The sequence below is a fragment of the Mobula hypostoma genome, chromosome X1, assembly GCF_963921235.1.
Source record: "Mobula hypostoma chromosome X1, sMobHyp1.1, whole genome shotgun sequence".
Lineage (NCBI taxonomy): Eukaryota > Metazoa > Chordata > Chondrichthyes > Myliobatiformes > Myliobatidae > Mobula > Mobula hypostoma.
Genome location: NC_086128.1, coordinates 11,768,254 through 11,792,751, shown reverse-complemented (window position 1 = coordinate 11,792,751; position 24,498 = coordinate 11,768,254). Strand labels below are relative to the sequence as shown.

Below are 24,498 nucleotides of genomic sequence, written 5' to 3'. Positions count from 1 at the left end.
TCAAATTGTGGAGCAGACTTGATGGGCCGAATGCCCTAATTCTGTTCTTATGTCTTATACTCTTTTGGTCTAAAGGCAATTTATGAAGCACAAAGGATAACGGTCCAAGTGGGAAAATTATAGCATAGGTCCAACTAGGAATGTCCTAAAAGTTTGTGTCGACAACGTAGGGAGAGTTTTTATACCATATTGAGACTGTGCTGTCCCTGCCTTGTAATTGTACAATGTTACAGTGTGAGGGAGCTTCACTTTGTCCCATACTTAACCTGCACTTGCAATATTTGATGTGAAGGTACAGAGGGAGCTTTATTCTGCATCCGATCTGTGTTATCTCTGCCCTGGGAGAGTACGGTAGAACTCAGTGTGGGGGCTTTACTTTGTGTCAAATCTCTACTGTCCCTGCCCTGGGAATCTGTGATGGAACAAGGTAGACAGGGTTTTGCAGTATCTAAAACATGTCCTGGGTGTGTGTGGGACTAGGGAGGCGAGCTGAACTTGGACCTTGGGATGGCCATTTGCAAAGAACGCAGATGCTCTACAAATTGATATATAGGTCACATTGGGAGCACCCGTAGATGAAGCTGGAGGAGGTGCATGTGAATATTTGCCTCACCTAGAAGGGCTTTCAGGTCCCCAAGTGGAGGTAACGAAGAGGTGTAAGAACAAGTGTTGCACCTCCTGTGGTTGCAGGGAAAAGTGCCAGGGGACAGGAAGGGATGAGTGCACCACACAGAGAGAGTGATCCCAGCAGAAGGCAGAAAGGGAAAGGCTGGTGGTGTGGTCTCATTGCAGCTGGAAAAAGTGGTGAAGGATGAGGTGCTGCATGCAGATGCTCAGCTGAAAGGCAAGGACCAAGGAAACTTATTTTTGCTGTCTGGAGAGGCAGTGGGGTAATAGCAGAATGTGCAGGAAATAGAGGAGCAGCAAGTGAGAGCTCCTTCAATCACAGTTGAAGGGAGGATATGTTTCTTGGAAAGGATGACATTTCAGATGTCCTGGAATGGAGGCCTCATCTTCACGGCATTTGTGGCAGAGACAGAGAAACTGGATGGAGGGGATGGCATCCTTACAGGAAGGATGTGTAATCCCTTGTTTTTTCTCCAGAGCCCAGCATCTGCAGTTTTTTGTGTCTCCACTGTAGTAGGATATCAGTCTGTGTTTGACACTAGGACTGTGTGATGGGACGGTGTATAGAGTGTTTTATCTGTGTCTAACCCCAGGAGAATGTGATAGGATAGTTCAGAGGTTGTCACTGTGTCTGGCCCCAGGGGTGTGTGATAGGACCGTATTGAGTGAGATTCACTGTATCTGACCCCGGGCGTGTGTGATGGGACGGTGTGGAGGGAGCTTCACTTAATACCTGATCCCGGGAGTGTGTGATGCTAAGACTTCGTGCACTAAACAGGTAATTTACCGTTACTAGTCCTGATGTCGTTATATCTTGAAGAGCAGAAATACATTTTCATAAATATTGCAATTTAATTAAATGAATTGACCCATTTTAATATGAATATCATAAGCAGCCCACGTGACACATGGTTGTCAAGACTGTTTGCCAATTTCAAGTAACTGGAGGCATCGGTGTTCCAGTGCACATTAGTCACCGCGTCCTCTCCAATACACTTAATCAGTTTAGTGGGAAAAAATAATGTTAATAAGGCTTTTAATAAACAATTTTCCAGTCTGTGAGAGCTGAGGCTCCAACAAATTGTCACGACGTGACAGAGCCAGTGCCTGTTCATCTCTCTCTTTCCCTCTCCCTCCTCTTTTAAGAAGGCCCTTAAAACCTACTGCATTGACCAAGCTGAAGGTCATCTACACTGGCAGCTCTTTATATGGTGTGGCGCCAACTTTTTTGTTTGACAAATGCTACTGTGAAGTCCCACGGGGACATTGTGTTACATTAAATACTCAACAAGAATGGATATTGCTTCCAGTTAATGGATTACATGTGTTGGAGAGGATGCAGGGACTAATGAGGACAGGAACACTGCTATCTCTCTTACACAATGCCAGCTAAAAGTCCTGACAATTACACTTTATACGTTCTGTTATATGTCAGAGTCATGAAGACATACAACATGGAATCAGGCCCTTTGGCCCACTGAGTCCATCCCGGCCAACTCTACTCATCCTGTACCAATTCCATTTATTCCCCCCACATTCCCACTGCATGACGGGCGATTTACACTGAACAATTAACCCACCAACTTACACATCTTTGGGATGTGGGAAGAAACCAGAGCACCCTGGGGAAACCCATATGTTCAAGGGAGAACGTGCAAACTCCACACAGATGATTGAACTGGGGTCTCTGAAGCTGGGAGGCAGCTGCATCACTGTGTCCCTCTGTTGGAGTATACGTGACACAGAAGGGAAGTTATACAAAGGGGAGTAGAAGAGCCTGAAACATCATTTACCATCTTATTTCCTTCCGTCTTCTTCCCTGAAAATTTCCCTCTGGTACCTTCCTTCACCCGCTCTTCATCGCCGTTTCTCATAGATGTGCCATTGTAGTCAACTTCAAAACTGAATTCTGGTTTCCGTCGCCTGTCTTCCATGATGGTTTTGAGCTTTTCAAATCCTTTCTTCTTTGCCAGAGTTCTCTGTAACCTGCCAATCACCAGGAGAAACTCAGACCAAAGAGAAAAGCCTTCACTTCAGTCTGTGCCCTGTTAACAATCTACCACTTTCAGCAACTTAGCAGAGCTAAGCAAGCTTGGCAAGGCAACTCAGTCTGATGCATGCAGAGAAATCTAAAAAACCCTCACCTTCTACTTTTTCATCTCACATCCTGCAACCTCAGGCCAGACACAGGTCCAAATAATCCACATCTGGTGAATGTGGAGGCCATCACAGCCAAGGCCAATGTAATGTGGTCACATGCACATAGACAAAGAGACGGACTATAGACTTGTCCTCACTATTTTGTGTCTCCTACTTTAAGTTACATTTATTTTACTTCAGAATGAGGTCTTACCTCCTGAGTTTGCCATCCACAATCCACTTGTTTTTCCGAATGTTGGCTCTTTGGTACAGGTTTTTATCAATTTCCCTGCAGCAAGTTAAAACAGAGAGGCGTGATTTAATAGCAAAGCAATTTGAATGTGTGTTAATCCAATCACAAACAAGAGAAAATCTGCAGATGCTGGAAATGCTAGATATGGCAAAGTTATTTCCCATGGTAGGGGAGTCTAGGACAAGAGGGCATGACTTCAGGATTGAAGGATGTCCATTTAGAACAGAGATGTGGAGAAATTACTTTAGTCAGAGGGTGGTAAATCGGTGGAATTTGTTGCCATGAGCAGCTGTAGAGGCCAAGTCATTGGGTGCATTTAAAGGTACAGATAGATAGGTTCTTGATTAGCCAGGGTATCAAAGGGTATGGGGAGAAGGCAGGGGAGTGGGGATGACTGAAAGAATTGGATCAGCTCACGATTGAATGGCAGAGCAAACTCAATGGGCTGAATGGCCTGCTCCTGCTCCTATATCTTATGATCTTATGAAATCTAAGCAACACACACAAAATGCTGGAGGAACTCAGCAGGCCAGGCAGCATCTGTGAAAAAGAGTACAGTCGATGTTTCAGGCCAAGACCCTTCAGCAGGACTAGAGATAAAAAGCTGAGGAGCAGATTTAAAAGATGGGGGGAGGAGAGGGAGAAACACAAGGTGACAGGTGAAACCGGAAGGGGGAGGGGTGAAGTGAAGAGATATGAAGTTGACTGGTGAAAGAGATACAGGGGTGGGGGTGGGGGAATCTGAAAGGAGAAGACAGAAGGCTGTGGAAGAAAGAAACGGTGGGGGGGGGGGAGGAGCACCCAAGGGAGGCGATGGGCAGGCAAGTAGGTAAGGTGAGAGTGGGGAAAGGGGACGGGGAATGGTGAAGGGCCGGGGGAGGGAAACACATTACCAGAAGTTCAAAGAATCTATATTCACACCATCAGGTTGGAGGCTACCCGTTGTTCCTCCAACCTGAGTGTGGCCTCATCTTGGCACCAGTGGAGGCCATGGATTGACATATCAGAATGGGAACGGGAAGTGGAATTAAAATGTGCGGCCACTGGGAGATCCTGCTTCTTCTGGCAAATGGAGTGTAGGTGCTCAGCAAAGCAGTCTCCCAATCTACATTGGGTTGTAGCCCCACCCCCCCTTCACCATTCCCCATTCCCTTTTCCCTCTCTCACCATATCTCCTTGCCTGCCCATTGCCTCCCTCTGGTGCTCCCTTCTTGGCCTGAAATGTCGACTGTCCTTTTTTCTATAGATGCTGCCTGGCCTGCTGAGTTCTTCCAGCATTTTGTGTTGAATGTGTGTTATACATGTTGTCTCTGAATTCCCCTTTACTTAATTATGTATTTTCTTTCAGTTTGATCATTCCATTCACTGGTTCAGAGGGCAAGGCACTTGACAAAGCTGCTCCCTAACCAAGACTATAGCTCATGCCGGCTCAGCCCTTCCTGTCTCACCAGAGACAGATCAACTCTTTTGATATCCTGCTCGGATCAGTTCTTCATCTCAAATATCTTTGCACCATCTCTCAGACAGAGGAAAATGAGGGGAGATTTGATAGAGACATACAATAGATTGGGTAAATGCAAGCATGCTTTTCCCACTGAGGTTGGGTGAGACTGGAACTAGAGGTCAGAGGTTAATGGTGAAAGGTGAAATATTTAAGGGGAATCTAAGAGGAACTTCACTCAGATGATGGAGCATGTGTGGCACGAGCTGCCAGTGGAAGTGGTAAATATGGGTTCAATTGCAACATTTCAGAGGAGTTTGCATAAGTACAGTGGTGCTAGAAAGTTTGTGAACCCTGTAGAATTTTCACTATTTCTGCTTAACTATGACCTAAACTGTGATCAGATCTTCACACAAGTCCCAAAACTAGATAAAGAGAGCCCAATTAAATAAATAACACAAAAAAACATTATTATTTGCTCACTTATTTATTGAGAACAATGATCCAATATTACATTTATTTGTTCAAAAAAGTATGCAAACCTTTGCTTTCAGTAACTGGTGTGACCCCCTTGTACAGCAACAACTTTAACCAAATGTTTCCGGTAACTGTTGATCAGTCCTGCACATTAGCTTGGAGAAACTTTAGGCCATTCCTCCTTACAAAACTGCTTCAACTCTGGGATGTTGGTGGGCTTCCTTGCATGAACTGCTTGCTTCAGGTCCTTCCACAACATTTTTCTATAGGATTAAGGTCAGGACTTTAACTTGGCCATTCCAAAACATGAATTTTCTTCTCTTTAAACCATTCTGGTGTTGATTTACTCTTGCCTTTCGGATCATTGTCTTGTTGCATTATCCAACTTCTATTAAGCTTCAGGTAACGGACCGCTACCCTGACATTCTCCTGTAAAATATCTTGATACAATTTTGAATTCATTGTTCCCTCAATGATTGCAAGCCGTCCAGACCCTGAGGCAGCAAAGCAGCCTCAAACCACAATGCTCCTTCCACTATGCTTCACAGTTGGAATGAGGTTTTGGTGTTGGTGTGCAGTGCCCTTCTTCCTCCAAACATAGCAACGTGCATTTCTGCCAAAAAGTTCAACTTTTGTCGCATCTGTCCACAGAACATTGTCCCAGAAGCATTGTAGAACATCCAGGTGGTCTTTTGCAAACTTGAGACATGCAGCCATATTTTTTTGGGAGAACATTTGTTTCCTCCATGGTGTCCTTCCATGAACACCATTCTTGTTCAGTGTTTTTCTTATAGTGTACACATGAACAAAGACTTTAGCAAGTTCTAGAGATTTCTGCAGGTCTTTTGCTATTACTCTTGGGTTCATTTTCACCTCCTTTAGCATGGCATGTTGTGGTCTTGGTGTGATCTTTGCAGGATGTCCACTCCTAGGGAGAGTAGCAACAGTACTGAGTTTCCTCCATTTGTAGAGAATTTCTTTTACTGTGGACTGATGAACACTCAGGTCTTTATAAATGCTTTTGCAGTCTTTTCCAGCTTCATGCATCTCTACAATTCTTCTTCTAAGGTCCTCTGAAAGTTGTTTTGATCGAGGCATGGTGTACATAAACAGATCTTTCTTGAGAAGAGCAGGCTCTGTCAGTAATCTGACTTTGTCTGCCTTTTTATAAGGCAGAGGCTCTACAACCCACACCTCCAATCTCATCTCATTGATTGGAATACCTGACTCCAAATAGCTTTTGTAGAAGGCATTACCCCAGAGGGTCACATACTTTTTTCAACAAATACATGTAATATTGCACCATTTTTCTTAATAAATAAAAGTATAATGTTTTTATTGTTATTTATTTAATTGGTTTCTCTCTATCTAGATTTAGGACTTGTGTGAAGATCTGATCACATTTTAGGTCATATTTATATAGAAATAGAGAAAACTCTACAGGGTTCACAAACTTCCTAGCACCACTGTACATGGATGGGAGGGATATGGAGGGCTATTGTCTAGGTGCAGATCGATGGGATGGGACAAGGCAGGATAGCACTTCGGCATGGACTAGATGGGCCAAAAGGCCTGTTTCTGTGTACAACTATCAAGCAACTGGTAGGTTGACAGGCCACTGCAAATTACCACTAATGTGTAGGTGAGTGGCAGATCTGAGTCAATGGAATATGCAAAGAATAATACAGGATTATTGTTGGATAAATGTAAATAGGTGGTTGATAGTCGGCATAGAATTGGTGGGCTGAAGGGCCTGTTTCTCTGCTGCATCTCCATACAGCTAACCAGCTGGGCTTTTGGTTTTGCTGCTGGAAGGGAAGCTCACTTACCTTACGACAAAGCTGTTCTCCAACAACTCATTGACCAGGAAGGCCAGCACCGAAGCCTTTTTCTCAGAAGAGTGCGCCTGGAAAGATTTGCTCTTCAGACCTCTACATAACTCTGCTTCCACACCATAAGCTTCCAGGAAAATCCGCAGCACTTCTGACACATTATTCCTGGTGATTTGAATGTCACGGATTCGCTCCCTTAGAAGTGTAACTGACTAGTAAAGAAATAGATTAGTTATTATTTGCTGTGAACTATAGAGCCGTAGAAAGAAACAGCAGATGAAGGTAACATACTTTATTTATAAATCAAGGTATTTGCCAGTCCAACATCACAACAGTGTAACAAGGTTCTACTATGAAGGGTTTACACAGAGGGATAACACATGGGGTGCATGAAAGGCAGGGAAAATGGGTGACATGGAGAATAACAACATTTGGAGAGTGCTATATACAGGACTGCACATACACTAGCACTGGACCATACACAGAATAAAGTCTGCTTCCGACAGATTGTAGTATTTAGTATACATTATGGGTAAAGACAGAGACAAAGGAATGTTTATGTTCCATATTATGACATGTCGGTCCATGGCCTCCATGATGAGGCCACTCTCAGGCTGGAGGAGCAAAACCTCATATTCCAGCTAAGTAGCCTCCAACCTGATGGCATGAACATTGATTTCTCTAACTTCCAGTGATTTCTCCTCCCTCCCCTTTTCTCTTTTTCCATTTCACATTCTGCTTACACTCGCACCCACTCTCTTCTCCTCACCTACCCATCACCTCCCTCTGGTTCCTCTCCTCCTTCCCTTTCTTCCACAGTCTACTGTCCTCTCCTATCAGAATCCTTCTTCTTCAGTCCTTCAACTCCTCCACCTATTACCTCCCAGCTTCTTACCTCATCCCCCCTCCCACACCCACCCACCTTCTCTCTCATCTATCATCTGCCAACTTGTACTCCTTCCCCTCCCACCAACTGGCTTCTACCCCTCTTCTTTCCAGTCCTAATGAAAGGTCTCAGCCCATAATGTGGACTGTTCATTCCCCTCCACAGATGCTGCCTGACCTGCTGCATTCCTCCAGCATTTCCTGTGTGTGTTGCTCCTTCCTCCCCCTCTTCTCAGGATTTCCAGCATCTGCAGATTTATTTCCTGTGGGGTTCTAACCTCCTCACAGCCAACGTGCTGGTTAGTGTTGAGCACGTCTGCTGCTATGTTCACAGTCCCACACTGAGGTGCTGTTGCTCTGAAACAATCTTCCAGCCCCTTCTCATGTTTCTAATGTTGAAGTTGATGAAAGGTGCCAATCCATTCCATTGCCTCCTTCCTCTGGAGGGGCTTTGTGAGTGCTGACTCATGCAAGAACACCTCTCGTAAATGAAAATTTCTCAAGGTGCTTCAGAGAAGTGTTATTGGTAACAGGACAATTCAGAAAATGTCAGGGGCATATGTGACAATTCAAATCAGACTGCTTTTGGGGTTTATATTTGACACTCACACATCATTACATCATATGTCTGTATTTTTAACCTCCTTAACCTGGGAGCAGGGATCAACAGTTTCATCAGAGGTAGGTTTTAAAGAGAAGTGGACTGAAGCACACCCAGGGGAGGAAGCATGGCATTGCAGGGAAAGGGGGTGGGTGTTGCATTTAAGGCCAGTGTTAAAGGAACAGAGAGTTTGCTTGCAAAGTGGGAGAACTGTGGGGCTGGCTATTACAGAGCTGGCAAGATTTGATGCTGTGATCTGGAAATTACCGGAAAGAATAAGCATTGCCTTTTCTTTTCAATACCCTTCATCATTTAAAAACTCCACCAAATCCCCTCATAGCCTTCTCTGCGTCTGTGCAAATCAATGTCTCAAGCCCTTTCCAGAAAGGGCCAAAACTGCACACAGCATTCCAGCTGTGGCCTAACCATCATCTTCTGCAGACCCATTCTTTTTTATCACTGACTCTCATGCCTCCCTTTCTAAACTGCAAAATGACTGTACCTGCCCACACCCCGTCAGAGAATGATGCCTCTGAATGTCTAGGTCTCTCTGCTCATTCAGATGATCCACCCACCTCATAGTGAGTGTACATTCCTTGTCCAAATACATTATCTGAGATTCCTCTACACAAAACAGATGGGCCACAAGTCAAGCAACACACACAAAATGCTGGAGGAACTCAGCAGGCCAGGCAGTTATCTATGGAAAAGAGTGAACAGTTGACATTTTGGGTCAAGGCCCTTCATCAGAACCCTGTTGAAGGGTCTCTGCCCGGAACGTCGACTGCTTACTCTTTTCCATAGATATTGTCTGGCCTGCTGAGTTCCTCCAACATTTTGTGTGCGTTGCTTGGATTTCCAGCATCTGCAGATTTTCTCTTGTTTGTGATAGGGCCCCATGTCTATGAACTGAACTCTTTCTCCTTGAATTTCAAGCCCTCTGAGCTACAACCATCAGTCCATTTTTCCTGTCCATCAACTAATGTTCTATCTGCACCACTATACTTCCCCTTGTGTGACTGTGGTGCACAGATTGCAAGGCATTCAGCAGTGCTTCAGGCTCCATACCTGGTACTGATTAGGCAATCCTGGATTAACTATTGCAATGTGGAGTAATTTAATAAGCAGGTCCTGGATAATGCCCACTGCATCTCCGACATTCAGCAGGCCTTCCTGGAGTGTTTTCAGGGTGGGCATGTCTTTGAGAACATTGAAGCCTAACACCTTGCCATAGGTGTGCAAAAACTCAAACACCGTGAGACAGTCCGAAAAGGCACGGCCTGAAAGAACCAGGCCTGCGATGCGCTTAAACTCTGGCAGAGGCTGCAAACAGAAAAATGCCAGGAGTGAGGATATTTTACTGGAGTTGCACACACTCTGTAGCAAAGTCATTAAGCACCTGTTGCCATACTAATAGTTACTTGGAGCAAAATTAAACAGGTATCTTCCTTCAACATGATTCTTCCACCCCTGAATCTCCCACAGCGCGACACCCCCTCGGTACCGCCCTTCCCACAGTGTGACACTCCCTCTGTACTGCATGGAATAGAACTTGGAGTTCAAATCCCTGAAGTGGGACTTGAGTTCAAACCTCCTAACTTGTAAGTTAGTACTGTCGACTGGGCATCACTTATACTGTCTGGTGTGATACTCACCTGGATCAAGCTGAATGGCAGCAATTTCATGCCATGGTCTTTAATCAAACTAAAGGAACCAGATGAGCATAAGAGCAGGCCTTGGGTATCCCCTCACACATTTCATGGACAATACACCAGGATTCACCCTCTGCCTTTTTATGCACGTGTCAGATCCCTATACGGTGAAATGGTTCCATGACACTGACTACCTGAGGGACACATTTTGGAAACGTGACCTTTGTGGGGAAACCGTATATATGGTGTTTTAAGATTGCTAGCATGGACCTTTCCTTTGACAGTTACTTTGTGATCCCTCTTTGCTTTGAATCCCTACCTTGAGATCTCTCAGATACAGATCCTCAGTGGGTTTCTTCATCTCATGCAGGAGCTGCAGTCTCTGCTGCTTCACTTTCTGCTGCCTTTTTATCACCTTCTCCTCTTTCATCCTCTTTGCCTTCTGCACCTTACCTGGCCCCTGCTGGAAAGGAGGCAAAATTGGCAGGATTTTTCACTTTGCTGAGGGTGCTCATGTTGCACACACGTGGAGAATATTAGCCAACTGTACTGCCCTCCTGTTGTTACCCCATTTGAGATCAGCAGAGGACCTGGAAGCTCCAGAATTCTGGAGCTTTGCTGCAGGCTGCACTTACTAACTGAACTATTAAGTGAATCAGATAGCAAAGTTGCACTTCCTCATGTGTGCTTAATTGGATAGCCTTTTACCAATGTGCAATATCACATGCCATGCTACTTGCCAATTTACTGGCACAAGACCATGAGACATAAGGAGCAGAGTTAGGCCATCTGGCCCATCGAGTCTGCTCCGCCATTCAATCATGGCTGATCCTTTTTTTCTATCTCCTCCTCAACCCCAGTTCCCGGCTTTCTCCCTGTAACCTTTGATGCCATGTCCAATCAAGAACCTATCAATCTCTGCCTTAAATACACCCAACAACCTGGCCTCCACAACTGAACGTGGAAACAAATTCCACAAATTCACCACCCTTGGGCTAAAGTAATTTCTCCACATCTCTGTTTTGAGTGGATGCACCTCTATTCTGAGGCTGTGTCCTCTTGTCCTAGACTCCCCCACCATGGGAAACATCCTTTCCACATCTGTCCAGGCCTTTCAACATTCGAAAGGTTTCAGTGAGATCCCCCCTCATCCTTCTAAATTCCAGCGAGTACAGACCCAAAGCCATCAAACGTTCTTCGTATGATAACCCTTTCATTCCTGGAATCATCCTTGTGAAACTCCTCTGGACACTCTCAAATGCCAGCACATCTCTGCTAAGATGAGGAGCTGTTAGAACTGTTCACAATTCTCAAGGTGAGGCCTCGTTAGTGCCTTATAAAGCCTCAGCATTGTCTCCCTGCACAGCTAGGGGCAGCAAGGGACATGAGTGATCAGTGGTATAGACCAATCACAGCCTAATTAAGCAGGGCCAATGGGGCTGAATAGCCTCATTCTGTTCCCCTTCAAAGCTTTCAAGGGGAATGAAAACCAACAGATTTAAATTTTACCACTTTAAACTCCGTGTCAGGACCTGGCCAACACAGGTTCGATTCTAGTAAGAGTTTTCTGTGACTCAGTAAAGGGCAGATATATTCTGATGTCAGTTTGGCAGTTCACCTCACTGCACAGGTTGGCTTTGCAGCCTCCCTGTAAACTCAGCCTATTACCGTCCATTACCATTAAATTAGTTACATTTCCAACACAGTCAGGTCTCCAGGCAACTGCATTGAAAACCCACACAAACACATTTCATGCAGGGCTTTTAGCAGCTGTTCAAATGGGAGAAGGCCCATACTCCCAGTTGGTTGAGCTACACTTAAAACTACCACCAGACCCCTGCACCTCCTATCCCCCTGCTGACTAAACACTAATAAGGCTTTGACGATGGTTCCGGTTTCAAATACCTTTTGCTTCAATTTATTCATCAGTGCTTTCAGTATCTGTGTCTCTTTCGGATTCAGAACAGCTAAAAGTTAAATCACAAAGAGAACTGGATTAATCAATCAATTTCCATCATCATGCAACCAAACTAACCATAAAATAGGATGGCTGGTTTAGCAAATTCAGCTCTAGCATGGTGGAGTTGGGGGTTCGGGTGGGGTGTGTGGATCAGCCACCCATATAAATTGGGTAACATGCCCTTGAACTGACAGGCAAACTGCTCCCAATGGCAAGATGCAACAGGTCTGTATGGGGTACAGGAACGGGGAAAGACTGGCCTTCATTGCTCGGGTGGGTACTTAACCTGCTGCCAGCCCTCGAACAGTGTCTCCCTGTGACCAGCTTATAAAGATAAGCTCAAAGGGAGGAGATGCTACGTCCAATAGTTTCTCCTTCCAGCAACATCCTATTAACATCATGAAAAATCAGAATGCAGATGAATGCAATAAAATGTGAGTAATGTTTTAACAAGAACATAGCATATAAGCCTAATTATGGAATAATCTATTTATGGGGTAAAATGCTGCATGGACAGTAGAAAGGTCCATTATTGAAAGTCCTGAGGGATCTTCTCTGCAGTCATTCCTTTAGCCTCATAAATGAGCAGAAATCCAAGAGGATTAACCAGAATCAGACCTATGACTGGCATGTTAAAGCCCTATTTCACAGGAGTTTATGGACCAGCAAGCAGGACACCAGAAAACAGGAATCAGTTGGCGTCACTAGGGGTAATATTGAGGCAGACAGCCATGCACTCCCAGTGTGGTGGCTTACAGAGGGATTTGTGATTGAAGATGACATAAATACTCAGGACTTCCATCAACAGATGGGGGTCACGTGGGATCTTTAGAGGAATTCTCCAACGAAAGGGCCAAAAAAAAAAAAAAACTCTTTTGCCACCAAAATATCCTTGCTTACCATTCCCCCCACCCCCAATAGTAATGAGCAGTTTGTAAATTAAAAGCTCCAAATCTTGCCATGTACCTGTAGGTGTCCCTGTCAAACCTGCATCCGAGATCACACATGAATAGGACACGTTCTCTTCAATTGCTCCACTGAACTCAAAGGGGTGAAGTGGATGAAGAGATGTTTGACACACCCCATTATCCGGTACAAGGATATAATCAGGAGCCACAGTGGTGGAGATTCAGTGACCCAGGTTCAACCATGACCCCCTGTGGCACTCCCGTGGTACTGTGCTGTGTGCGCCCTGAAGTACAACATAACCCAGCATGCAGTGTTATCGTCTCCCAGTCAGTTTGCTGAAGGACAAGGTGAAGTGGTGCAGCCTGTTGCTCTACTCAAGGTGGCAAAAGCTTGGGAATAAGATGTTTCCCTGTGCTCTTGAATGGGGAATGGGAAGCGGAGACACCAGGAAGAGGACATAGCCCCGTAGTTCAGCGAACAACCTCTCGTGCTACTGAACCTCAGCCTGCTAGCAACAGGAGTATGCATCGACCCTTGTGCAAGCAAGAAGCAAGAAATCAGGATGCCCAGTGCACCAGTTACTTTGATGCACATTGGTGTGGTAGTGTGATGAAGATAAAATCCATAGTGTAAGCATACAAACAAATAACAACCAGGAGGGCACAAGGACCCTGCAGCTGCCCAGAACATGGGTTAAGGAGCTTCATGAGCAGAAAGGACAAAAATGGGGAATTAAAATGGGAATGGTGTGGAAAGTAGTGAAATTACAAAGAATGCCAGTGAATAAAAGTGTGAAGGAGGACCTCACAAAGGGTGTTGTTATTTTCAGAAAAGGGATAGAATCAGGTTGTACCCTGCTGTTCAAGCTTTTTCATGAGTTTGGCATCACTGCTGTCAAGGAGGGTCACGGTCCTGGTCTTTCGTGATTTTCCTTTACCCTGGTTGAGCACAGATAGCTTCTGAACCCGCTGCTTGCTGGAATTTGGTGGCCGTCCCCGTCTGCTCATCATTGCTTGAATCCGCAGAGGGGCTTCTTCAGCTGTGAGCTTATACCAGTGGTTGCCCTGAAGAAATCAGAGAGAGATCGCTGATTCACATGGACACATGGAGGGAGGAAGCAGACTTTTGTCTGTGCATAAAATACAACTTGCTGAAGGTTTGATCTACAGGTGAAAGATGGGAGTGGTTTGTAATGTCAATGGGCTAGGCAGAGACGGGAAGGGTCTGGGTACACTCCCAAGTGCTCACACATTCCTTTCTCTTAATCCTGACAGTTGCGGGTGAAAGATGAACAGTTCGACATAAGGAGAGAGGGGCAGCCAGCAGTAACTATCCCCCACTGTTTTCCAAGTCGCCCAAGCAAAATCGCATGGGTCTATCAGGCTGAAACTTGAGTGAAGCCTCCTCTGATCATACCAAAAACACTGGGGGACAATGGTGGTGTGAAAGCTCTTTTCCCAGCAGATTGTTCTAATCTCAAATTTTAGTTAGAATTGGAAGCAGACACTGTGACACAGGTGAAATTTGTTTGCCTAGAAATTGCTGTGGTATGGTAGTGACAGTGCTTGTACTCTGCTCCCAGAATTGATTCCATGGACACCAGTAGAGCCAGATTTCGGGGGCAGTGTTCTAGCACCAATGCCAGACAGTGTGTTTAGCCCTGCTGACTAGGGATGGTTCGAGGCAATACTTCCTGTTCTGGACCAAGAGCTGATACAAACCTCAGGAGATTCTTTCATTTCAAAAAATTCTCCAACGTTCATTCTAGGACTGAAGCTGAAATGTTCACGACTGAGTTCTGTTATCCCGTTTCGGATCAGGTACTGAAAAACAAATATGATCCTCTTATAAGTTTCCAATCGAATGCTTGTGTGAGTTGACTTAAGGTCATAGGTGTCTCTTAATCAGACTTCTCTCAAGTGCTGATAGGATTTTCACATGAAAAAGCACAAGATTTCTACTTTGTAAAATGCTTAAACCCCAAGAGGTTTAAAATATCTTGCCTCATTACATTTAAAATTACAAGACCATGTGACCTCCCTGACTGAAATGAGTGGAAACTTTTCCATCACTAATAGAGTTTGAACACCCTTAGTGAAGCACATGATGGAAGAAGGGAATCCAAGACTTCAAAGCCACATGATGCCAAACTTATTAAAAGATCTCGGTCAACTGTCAGCCACCAAACACGGCAGCCTCTTAGAAAATTCTCACTGATCTTTGTCACCACCATTATACAAGGGTACCTTCACAGTCACTGCCAAGAACGGCTGCACCACTGAAGGTGAAACGGTATGCTGTAGTTTGCCCAATGAACCTGGGGGACCTAGAACAGGTGACCCCCCCCATTCATAAACATAAACTGACACACTTTGCAACAAAAACAGCAGTATCTGTTTGCCAGCTAAAAAAAAATTGGAAGAATTCAAAAGAAGGGTGAAAACTAATGGCCTTCGGACCTATTGTAGAACAATGTTCTCTGAAATGAAACAGCCTTATTATAAACCAAGTCCACCTGTACATACACAGGTATACCTCATTGTATATAGTTCAAGATTATCTGCACTATTGTTTTGTTTGCTTTTTGATTCTGTACAGCGAGAGCTCAGGGAAACCGCCATCAAATTCCCTGTATGTGTCCACATACTTGGCAATAATAAAGAATTCTGATTCTTTTTTGTTTAAAAAAAATATATTTTCCAACAATTTTTCTGGCAGCTCTGTGGCCAGTGTTATATCCAAGCACAATGGGATATTAAAGCTGTCCAGCGCTCTCCTCACTCCACACCTTGCGGTCTGTGTATCCAAGCCAATTTTCCTCTTGCCAACACCAAGGGCAGAGCTTGGTGGTTGGGAGATAGACAGTGTGGAGGCCTGTCCACAAGGCCTCAGCTGAATGCAGCTAGCTTAGGGCAAGGGCCATATCAGAGTTTTTCAGTCCTAGGCTACACACCCTCTATTTTGTTAAGGGCACAAGTGACTGAAGTCAACAACAACCTTGCACTCAACGTCAGAAAGACTAAGGAACTGATTGTGGTTTTCAGGAGAACAAACACCTGTCCTCATTGCGAGGTCAATGGTGGAAAGGTGAGCAATTTCAAGTTCCTGGATGTCAACATCTCAGAGAATCTATCCCGGGCCCAACGTATCGATATAATTACAAAAAAGGACATGTCAATGATTATATTGCATTTGGAGTTTGAGATTTTACCTGTCACCAAAACCTCTAGCAAATTTCTACAGATGTACCATGGACAGCATTCTAACTGGCTGCATCACTGTCTGAGGTGGAGGGGCCACCACATAGGATCGGAAAAGGCTGCAGAGGGTTGTAAACTCAGCCAGCTCCATCACGGGAACTAGCCTTCCCACCATTGAAGGCATCTTCAAAAGACGATGCCTCAAGAACGCAGCTTTGAGAACGTATGCTCTTCTCACTATTACCATCAGCACACCCAGCACCACTGAGCCAGTTGCCAGAGCCAAGCTGGTGCAACAATCCAAGTGATGTGATTCCTAAGCCTCGGAGGAGGGAAATCTCTCCCCTGTCCCTGCTTCCAAATACCAAACAGTGACCTCAGGAGGTTTGGAGTCATTGGGTGAGGTAGCATCCAAGCTTGGGCACACTCCCTAAAACCTACCATCTTCAAATAGCCACCACCCTCCTCTGCCCCAGGATTGACGCTGGCAAGAATTACCAAGGGGCAGCACCCCATTCTAATCAGAAGGCACTGTCCTCAGGAGAAGGGAGGTAGATCTACAGGAATAAAAGTCTTTACAGTGGTACCTCCCAAAGGCAATTTAAGATATTATAACAGCAGATAGCTAATTGCATTATACAGTAGGTTTTTTTTTAAGGTAATTACCTTTATAACATCAGGGAACTGACGCAATTTCTTTCCACAGGGGGCATAATAGGTGGTCTCTCCATGCAGACGATTTCCTACAGTCTTTATTCTGATCTCACGTTTCCACCTGACAGAAACAATATCTTCATTAATTGAAAGTCAAACATTTAAAGTGATTATTATTTTCATAAAAGGCGTTCATCATTTTCTTTCCTTCACCGTGACATGTCTCTGAATCATGCAGTGTTCCTAGCTGAGGGGATTGAACAAGCAGGCTGTCTTCTGGCCTCTGCCCAGGACCCCTACACTTCACAGAAACAGATGGTCTGGAAGAAGGCTACTCAGCCAATCGTGCTCATGCTAGCAGATAAGTGGCAGGTGAAATTCAATAGAAAAATCTGCTGCACTTATTCCAAAAGGAATGGAGTGAGAGAATGCAGATCAAATAGTATGGCGTTTATAGACGTGCAGGAATGTACAGTTTACAGTACATATGTTGAGAGGGTAGCTAATAAAGCACAGGGATCGTAGGTGTGACTAGAGAAGAAGAGTACAAAAGCAGAGAAGTTATATTGAACCTTTACACAACACTGCCGTCGCTGCATTTGGGGTTTCATGCCCAATTCATCAGCACATTTGAGAAAGGACAAGGACCTTGGAGAAGGTGCATTAAAGATTTCCACTGCAAATTCAAGCTGAAGAAACTGGGATTATTCTCCTTAAAGCAAAGAAAATTTGAGAGGAGGTTTGATAGAGAGGAGGAGATTATGACTGGTTTAGATCAGATAATCACAGAAATGTTCTCATTAGCAGAGAGCACAGATTTTAAATGAAGAGCAAAGGATAAGGTGGGGAATGCAAAGAAGAAGTCATCTTATAGAGCAGCAATGATTGGACACTCGCTGCCTGAAAGGAGGGAGCAAAATAGAGTCAATCTAGGCCATCAGAAGAGGATTGGTCAGGGGCTAGAGAGAGGACAATGTTAGGGCTGTCAGGAAATGATACTGATAGGATTGCTCTAGCAGGGGCTGGCACTGACTCGATGAGCTTTCTACCTATGGGGCCTTTACTATTCCCCTGGAAGTGAGGTTTTACCAGCACTGCCTCCTACATTGCTCCAGCACTCTCCCAGTTCATTCTGTTACGGGGGAGGGGGGGCTGCACAATGAAAAATGAAGGAAGGCAGAAAGAAAAGTCAAACACAGGGTTTTATCCAGGCTTTTTGGGGGGGGGGGGGAAGCAGGACAGGTGGATTCAGGGTCAAGTTCAGGTAGATAAAGGTTTACAGAGTAACCACTCAGTGGTATACAGTAACCAGTTCATGCAAGTGCAGAGGGAGGGCATTTGGCCAGGGTAAAACACTCTGCAAAAGTAGAACAAGATGTGGGGCACCACAGCAGCATAGAGCTTGGCACAGCGCTATTACAGCTCGGGGCTTCAGAGTACAAAGTTCAATTCCGGCGTCCTCTGTACGTTCTCCCTGTGTCTGAGTGGGATTCCTCCGGGTACTCCGGTTCCTCCCACCGTTCAAAGGCGTACCGGTTGGTAGGTTAATTGGTCATTGTAAATTGTCCCGTGATTAGGCCAGGGTTAAATCGGGGGTTGCTGGGCGGCAAGGGCCTGTTCCACACACTCTCTCTAAATAATAAAATAAAGACCATGACAGTTGGGGTAACCCAAGATTCAAGAGCCAGTGGATCTAAGCAAAGATCTTAGAGATTTCCAGACCTTGTGCAGGGGGATACTGGCCACAGAAATCTGGGTGAGCTAAGGCTTCTGGAGGATGTAGGGCGAGTCTCAAAGGGACAGTATTGCAAAAAGTCTTAATCCCACTCAGGTAGTTTGAGAGACCTAGGCTACTAGGAACTCGAAACTCTCAACTCTCTCCATCTCCTGGAGCAAAGGGGGCTATGGTGACATGACAGAGCTATATAACATTATGAGGGGCACAAATAGGAGAGGTAGCCAGCATCTCTTTCCCAGAGTAAGGTAGTCTAAATTTATTTTCATAACTTTAGACTTTACAGGGAGGAGGTTTAACATGGATCAAAGGGGTTTCTGGAATGAGCTGCTAGAGGAGGTGTTGGAGGCAGGAACAACATTTTGCAGGCATCTGGACAGATAACTGAATCAGCAGGGCACAGAGCAGGGAATTAATGCAGGTCAGTGGGATTAGTATAGATGGTTGTGATGGTTGGCAGAGACCTGGTGGGCCAAAAGGCCTGTTTCTGTGCTGTACAACTCTATGTCGATGAATTAGGAGTTACAAGGAGAACGGTGTTGAAGGCAACGAAGGAGATCAAACAGTCACTCTTGACTTGAGCCTGGAAAGCTGATGATCTTCGGCAGGGACAAGTGGGAATACATTTCCAAGATATTAATATATTCAAAGACCTTGCAAACAAGTGAGGAGAAAGGGCAGTTGTTGGAGAAAGTGGAGCAACAAGGGGCAGTGACAAAGGGTGAGTTCGGAAAGTTAAGAGGAGGATCAAGGAAGCAGGGAGAGGATTTTGTGGTCAAGCCGACAGGTGGAGCGGGCATCCAGTGTGTGGAGGGACCAGGTCAAGGGAGCGCACAAACTCCTCCAGTTTAAATGCTAAATATGAGGATGGAGATGGTGCAGACACAGAGTTTGGGTCCTTCCTGTTCTGCAAGATGACCTTAGATCAGTATGAGGGCTTGCCCTTGGATCCCCACGATTGAAGGTGATGATCATGAGGGAGAGGAATAGAATGATGGCATGGGGTCATGATGGCGAGATGGATTTGATGCCCAAAGGACACAATATTAGCAGACAGGAAGGACACTGTTGGAGATGCATTGAGCTGTGGAGACTCGGCTATTAAATACTGTATAATTAAAACAGAGATGGAGAGAGTTCCTGTTCTTGCTTCTTATGTTTTTACTAATAACAACAACATTATTTATAGAGCACTTTTCATACTGATAGTTCAAAGTGCTTTACAATGGGATAAAAGTACAAACGCAAGGTAAAAATAAACATGAAAACAAAAGACAAAAAGATGTTCGTTAAAAGCAAAGTTAGATAAATAAGTTTTGAGTTGCCATTTAAAAGTATCAGCTAAGTCTACATCCCTTATAGTTTTAGATATTGAAATCCACAGTTTCAGAGTGTAGTTCAAAAAAGCGGACTTGCTGACTATTGTTTGAGGGAGATTATTTAAATTTAAGAGACCGGCGGAAGAAGACCTGAGAGCTCAAGCAGGATTATAAAACCAAAACAATTCTGTGATGTACTCCGGTCCCAGACCATTAAGACCTTTAAAAGACTGGTAAGAGAACTTTAAAATCAATTCTAAAAGAAACAGAAAGTCAATTCTTAGAAGGACATAACAATCAGGTGAAAAGCATGAAGAGGGCAAGGCACATTAGGGTAGGGATGGGGGGAGAGAAGTGGAGAACAGTGTTTAAAAGTACCGACACGATGTGTGCAGGGGAAAAGGGTAAGATATCAGGGACAATCAGAGATTGGGGGGGTTGTGGAGAGGGAAGGGTGCAGGGGGATATAGTGACCGATCCTTCCAGTTAAATGGAAAATAAATGAAGTCTATTGAGAGGTTTAAGTCTAAGAGTTGACCCGAGGAGAATTCAGGCACAACTGCAAATGCCACGATCAGACTGAGGTCAAAGTGAAGAGTTTAATACAAACCATAAAAATAAGTTGAATGGAGCTTCAAAGCCATTTCACTGTCCCGAGGCAGACCAAAGGTTGGTCTGGCCCTCAAGGTCCAGGGGGTGACTAAGCCACTGGAGTGCATGCTGGGATCAGCCCAAGAGGTGGTTTAGTATTGACTGGTGACTGGGGATGCAGATCTAGACATGGGCTGAAGCCCAGCAATGTCTGGGCTTAGACCTGGGAAAGGGAGGGACATCTGAAAGGTCTCGGCTTCACACGAGTTGGACCACCTGGGTTTTGCAATGGAAGCTAGGCAGCAGGGAGACACGGCCACAGGCACCAGCAGTATGAATGGAAAGCAGTTTTCGATGCAGACTACTTGCAATTATAAAGGCAAAAGTTTTCTTCTTTATCGTCCCCACTGGGGTCTTGCAGGCAGAGATTCCACTGGGAGTTTGGGGGTTGACGACTGGTTAAATCACTGACTTTGGAGCCAGCTTTGCCGTTGGCAGGGACATACTGAGAGATGCTGGAAGATAAGTAGCAGTCTGAAGATGTGCCTTCCAGTTCCATTGGGACTGCTGCCAGGAGAGATGACTGAGCCTGGCACTGAGGAACAGCAGGGGCAATGCCATCAAATCCCTTCCAAAGCCGTGCAGGGCACGGCAATATGAAAACTGTGAGCTAATGTACCTTTATTTTAGGCAACAGACAGCAAAGGATCATCCAAGGAATGCTGCCTCTAAGAAGTGCTAAGCACAACGTGATACCAGTTCAGCGATGGTATCTGGTCTGTGCCAAAGTAGCTAATCACAGTGCTGAACCATGGGGACAAACACCAAAAGCAGGTGTGTGCGTGCCTAAGAAGTACAATTAAAACACAGCAGTTTTATTGGGAACAGAAATGCTCAGGCATTGGTTAGACCTCAGGAGAAGCTCCAGCTCCCTGAAACAAGAAAATCATTGAAGGGGGCATCATCGTATGGACAGACCACAAGATCTTGTAAAGGCCACAAGTAGAATTGGCTCCATAGTAATAAGTACCTAAGATAAATTTGCGCTGAATTATCTAGTCATGGCTCAGGGAGGTAGTAACCCCTCAGCACCCTTGGGTTAGGGAAGGAAAGAAAGGTATCATCTAGGAGGCCGCTCTTGAGCATTGTTGAGAGAGCTTCAGTGGTAAGCATACTTGGGTAAAGATCTGGTGAGAACAGTGCTGAGCTCAGCAATAATGGATCATACACTATTGGTCAGACATGAAAGATGGTCTTTCGCAGGTGAGAGAAATGTCTCTACAAGATGGCGCCAGCGAACAACGTGTCCAACAGTGACGTCCTGCATTTTGATGGTGTGTGTGTTTGGGCCAACTGAGGATCTGGCGTTTTGCTGTCTCTGAGGGAGTTCAGTGAGGTTGGGAGCAGAGTGTGCAGCCTGGAGGCGTGGGGTGAGCCCATGATCGACTCCATTGCTTCTCTCTGATTGAGGCATTGAGCAAGATCGAAGTCGACGAGGACAAGAGCAGAAGACGGGTGTGTGTTCAGCGCTGCCTGCCTGCATTTGATCAGCCTTCCTCTCCTTTTCACGATTTGCTGATGGAGGAAAGTGCAAGAGTCTAGGTATCTATGTTGCAAGGATTGATCAGCGAGGCTGTGGACTCGTTTTGGGGGACTTTGAGGTTCACGTAGCATGTGTTTCTGGATTCTGGTTACTCTTTGCTTTCTGTATTTTGAGCAGTTTGATTGGGGTGACTGATGCGGACTGGGGCGCTTTGGTGAAGACCGACTCTGCAGCCCTCTGTCAGCTCGTGGTGCTGAACTGAACCAAACTGAACACTCCTGGTTTGATATTTGATTGTCTGTGGTGTTCGCTCACTTTTTGCCATTTGCGCAATTTGTTCTTTTTTGCGCGTTTGGTATTTGATGTTTTCTTTTAACAGGTTCCATTGTGTTTCTTTGTTTCAGGGCTGCTTGACAGAGAACGAATCTCAGAATTGTATTCATATATATACTTTGATAATCAATGTACTTTAAATCTTTGAGCTACTGCTGGCTAGAATCCTGAGGTGTGGCAGAGCATTTTAGGGGTTTTACTTAAGAATGGAGAAAGACAAAGGAAGGTGGGGCTCACTGCTAATATTTAGTATTCGCTTACTTTGATACAGAAGCACTTCTTTAGACAAGAAGCAAGCTCCTTGGATGGAGTCCACTTACTTCAGATCTGCAACTGTGGTAGAGGGGAAATTTCACTGTTAACGGGTTGGCTTTCAGTAGACTTCAAACAAAAAAAAACAGACAGGAGTTTTGTGCATTGGTGTCAATCGATGCTCTAAATTTAGCGCAGACGAAATCAGAGAGAAAATTTGCATTTATATAGCGCCACAGCACAAATTGCCTCAAAGCGCTTCATACAGTGAACTACCTTGAAGTGCAGGATAGTTTTTACAGCAAGACTTGAGAAAGGCACATCTTCTGAATGATGCCAGCAAAAATATGTTAATAATGCAGATTTAAGAACAAGATAAGGATTTGCAGGTGAGACCTCAGGTAATGATGGAAAGACTTGGATGATAAGGAAAAGCTGAAGTTACACAGTGTCAGGCAGATGAAGCATACTGTATCATTTCCATTTGCTGGCAAGGCCAGCATTTCTTGCCCAAGCCTAAAATGGAGTGTGAAGAGAGGTGTAGAAATAAGACCAATCAAATTCAAGACCATAGTGCCATGCATTACATTCCACAGCCAAGGAACAAAAGCTCGCTACTTTTGATCAGAGACTGGGTTGCATTAGCGAGCCAAAAATAATGTTATCTCAATGTCCCAATTAAACAAGCTTAAGGACCTGGCTTAGTTCGTTATGTGGCCAAGACTTCCTTAGGAGGTCTATCAAGGAAATGTAACAAAATTTAACATGAGGAAGACAACAGAGTGGTTACAGGGATAAAGCCAGCTAAAGGCAATATTAAAGAAAATATTGAGCTGCAAGAGTTACAAAATTGAGAAAGAGACCATGACATTTACAGTTGGGGATTTCAATTTGTCTAAGACCAAGACCTGGTAGAGATGATGATCCAGGCAGTGGTCAGATTTAAGGCCTGAAGCTGGAGCTCCCTGTGCTTTCAGCAAATGTGGTTCTTGCTTCTGTATCTAACAGCCTTAATAAACATCAGAGAAAATTACCCGTATTGCAGTGGAATGCGCAACTCGCTTTCGTCAGTTACTCTTCTACGCATGTATTTGCCTGTGGAGGAGAAAAGCAAGAGGACATTTTACTTCCACATACAAGCCGTACTATTGCTAGCACGTGGTTTTTATGACAAACCCTGTCAGAATCCTAGCCTTTTATGCTCTGCTCTAAGAAACACACACACACACACACACACACACACACACACACACACACACACACCCCCCCCCCCCTATATTTTATTGGCAGGAGACATCAAAAGTCTGAAAATTGCCAGTTCCCTTCCTTCTGAGTGTCCCTTTCCACGCCTCATCCACACTATTTCTCTTCCATTGACTTGGTCTTGAGGGAGTCCCGGTGGAAAGTGCAACTACTGAAGGTGGTTCCCCAGGAAACACAGAAACCAAAAGGGAAATTCTGTTCAAATTTCCCCTCCCCCTCTGCCATGGTAAGGTTACCACAACAAGATGCACACCAACCCATTTGCTTTACAGCTCTAAGGCTCATTGAGGCACTAGGAAAAGGGTGATGACTATTTTGTGGTGGATGTGACTTGGTTTCTCTCTCTTTTGAAAGGTACTTTACCTTCTGACTCCTCTTTGCCACCCTTACACTATGGCCCCAGCCAAATGGACAAACGTGCACCTTGTGCAGCCATCATTAATTACTGTGAAGCTGTACAAGAGAGGCGTACAAGTCCCCTATGACTCTCATAGCTGTGTAATTAACACCAGGATCAAACATGCCAACCCATCACTCTCTGGCCCAGCAGTTTAACACCATTCCTTTATATGCTAAACTACTCAGACAGCCCATTCACTGCAGTAGACACAGTGGAGCTATTATTTTTGCCCTTATATTAATAGCGCTCTTGCAGTAACAAGAAAGAGACACTTAAGGTGGATTTTAGTTACAGTGGACGCAAAGCGTACACAAGGCTCCTGGCTGCAGTGGGAGTTCCCCAGATGCCTGAACTCAGTACTACTGTATTACCTCACTCAAATCTACTTGCCTGTGTGCAGATTACCAGTGAGAACAAAGGGTGCTCATGGAA

At 44.9% G+C, this 24,498-nt stretch overlaps 1 protein-coding gene across 6 annotated transcripts in view; it reads right to left on the bottom strand.

The window, feature by feature from the left end:
- The window catches only part of LOC134340551 (bromodomain adjacent to zinc finger domain protein 2A-like), a 145,867-nt gene that overhangs the window by 51,806 nt on the left and 69,563 nt on the right, over window positions 1-24,498 (bottom strand). For 5 of the 6 annotated variants that reach the window (XM_063037927.1, XM_063037925.1, XM_063037923.1 and 2 more), the window contains 10 exons: window positions 23,438-23,498; window positions 16,643-16,751; window positions 14,498-14,599; window positions 13,630-13,840; window positions 11,813-11,874; window positions 10,227-10,370; window positions 9,324-9,578; window positions 6,767-6,981; window positions 2,981-3,055; window positions 2,421-2,613 (listed from right to left, as the gene is read on the bottom strand). In XM_063037927.1, the coding sequence (XP_062893997.1) occupies window positions 2,421-2,613; window positions 2,981-3,055; window positions 6,767-6,981; window positions 9,324-9,578; window positions 10,227-10,370; window positions 11,813-11,874; window positions 13,630-13,840; window positions 14,498-14,599; window positions 16,643-16,751; window positions 23,438-23,498 (1,427 nt within the window). The remainder of the gene's footprint in view (window positions 1-2,420; window positions 2,614-2,980; window positions 3,056-6,766; window positions 6,982-9,323; window positions 9,579-10,226; window positions 10,371-11,812; window positions 11,875-13,629; window positions 13,841-14,497; window positions 14,600-16,642; window positions 16,752-23,437; window positions 23,499-24,498) is intronic. The other variant, XM_063037924.1, reaches the window with a different exon arrangement.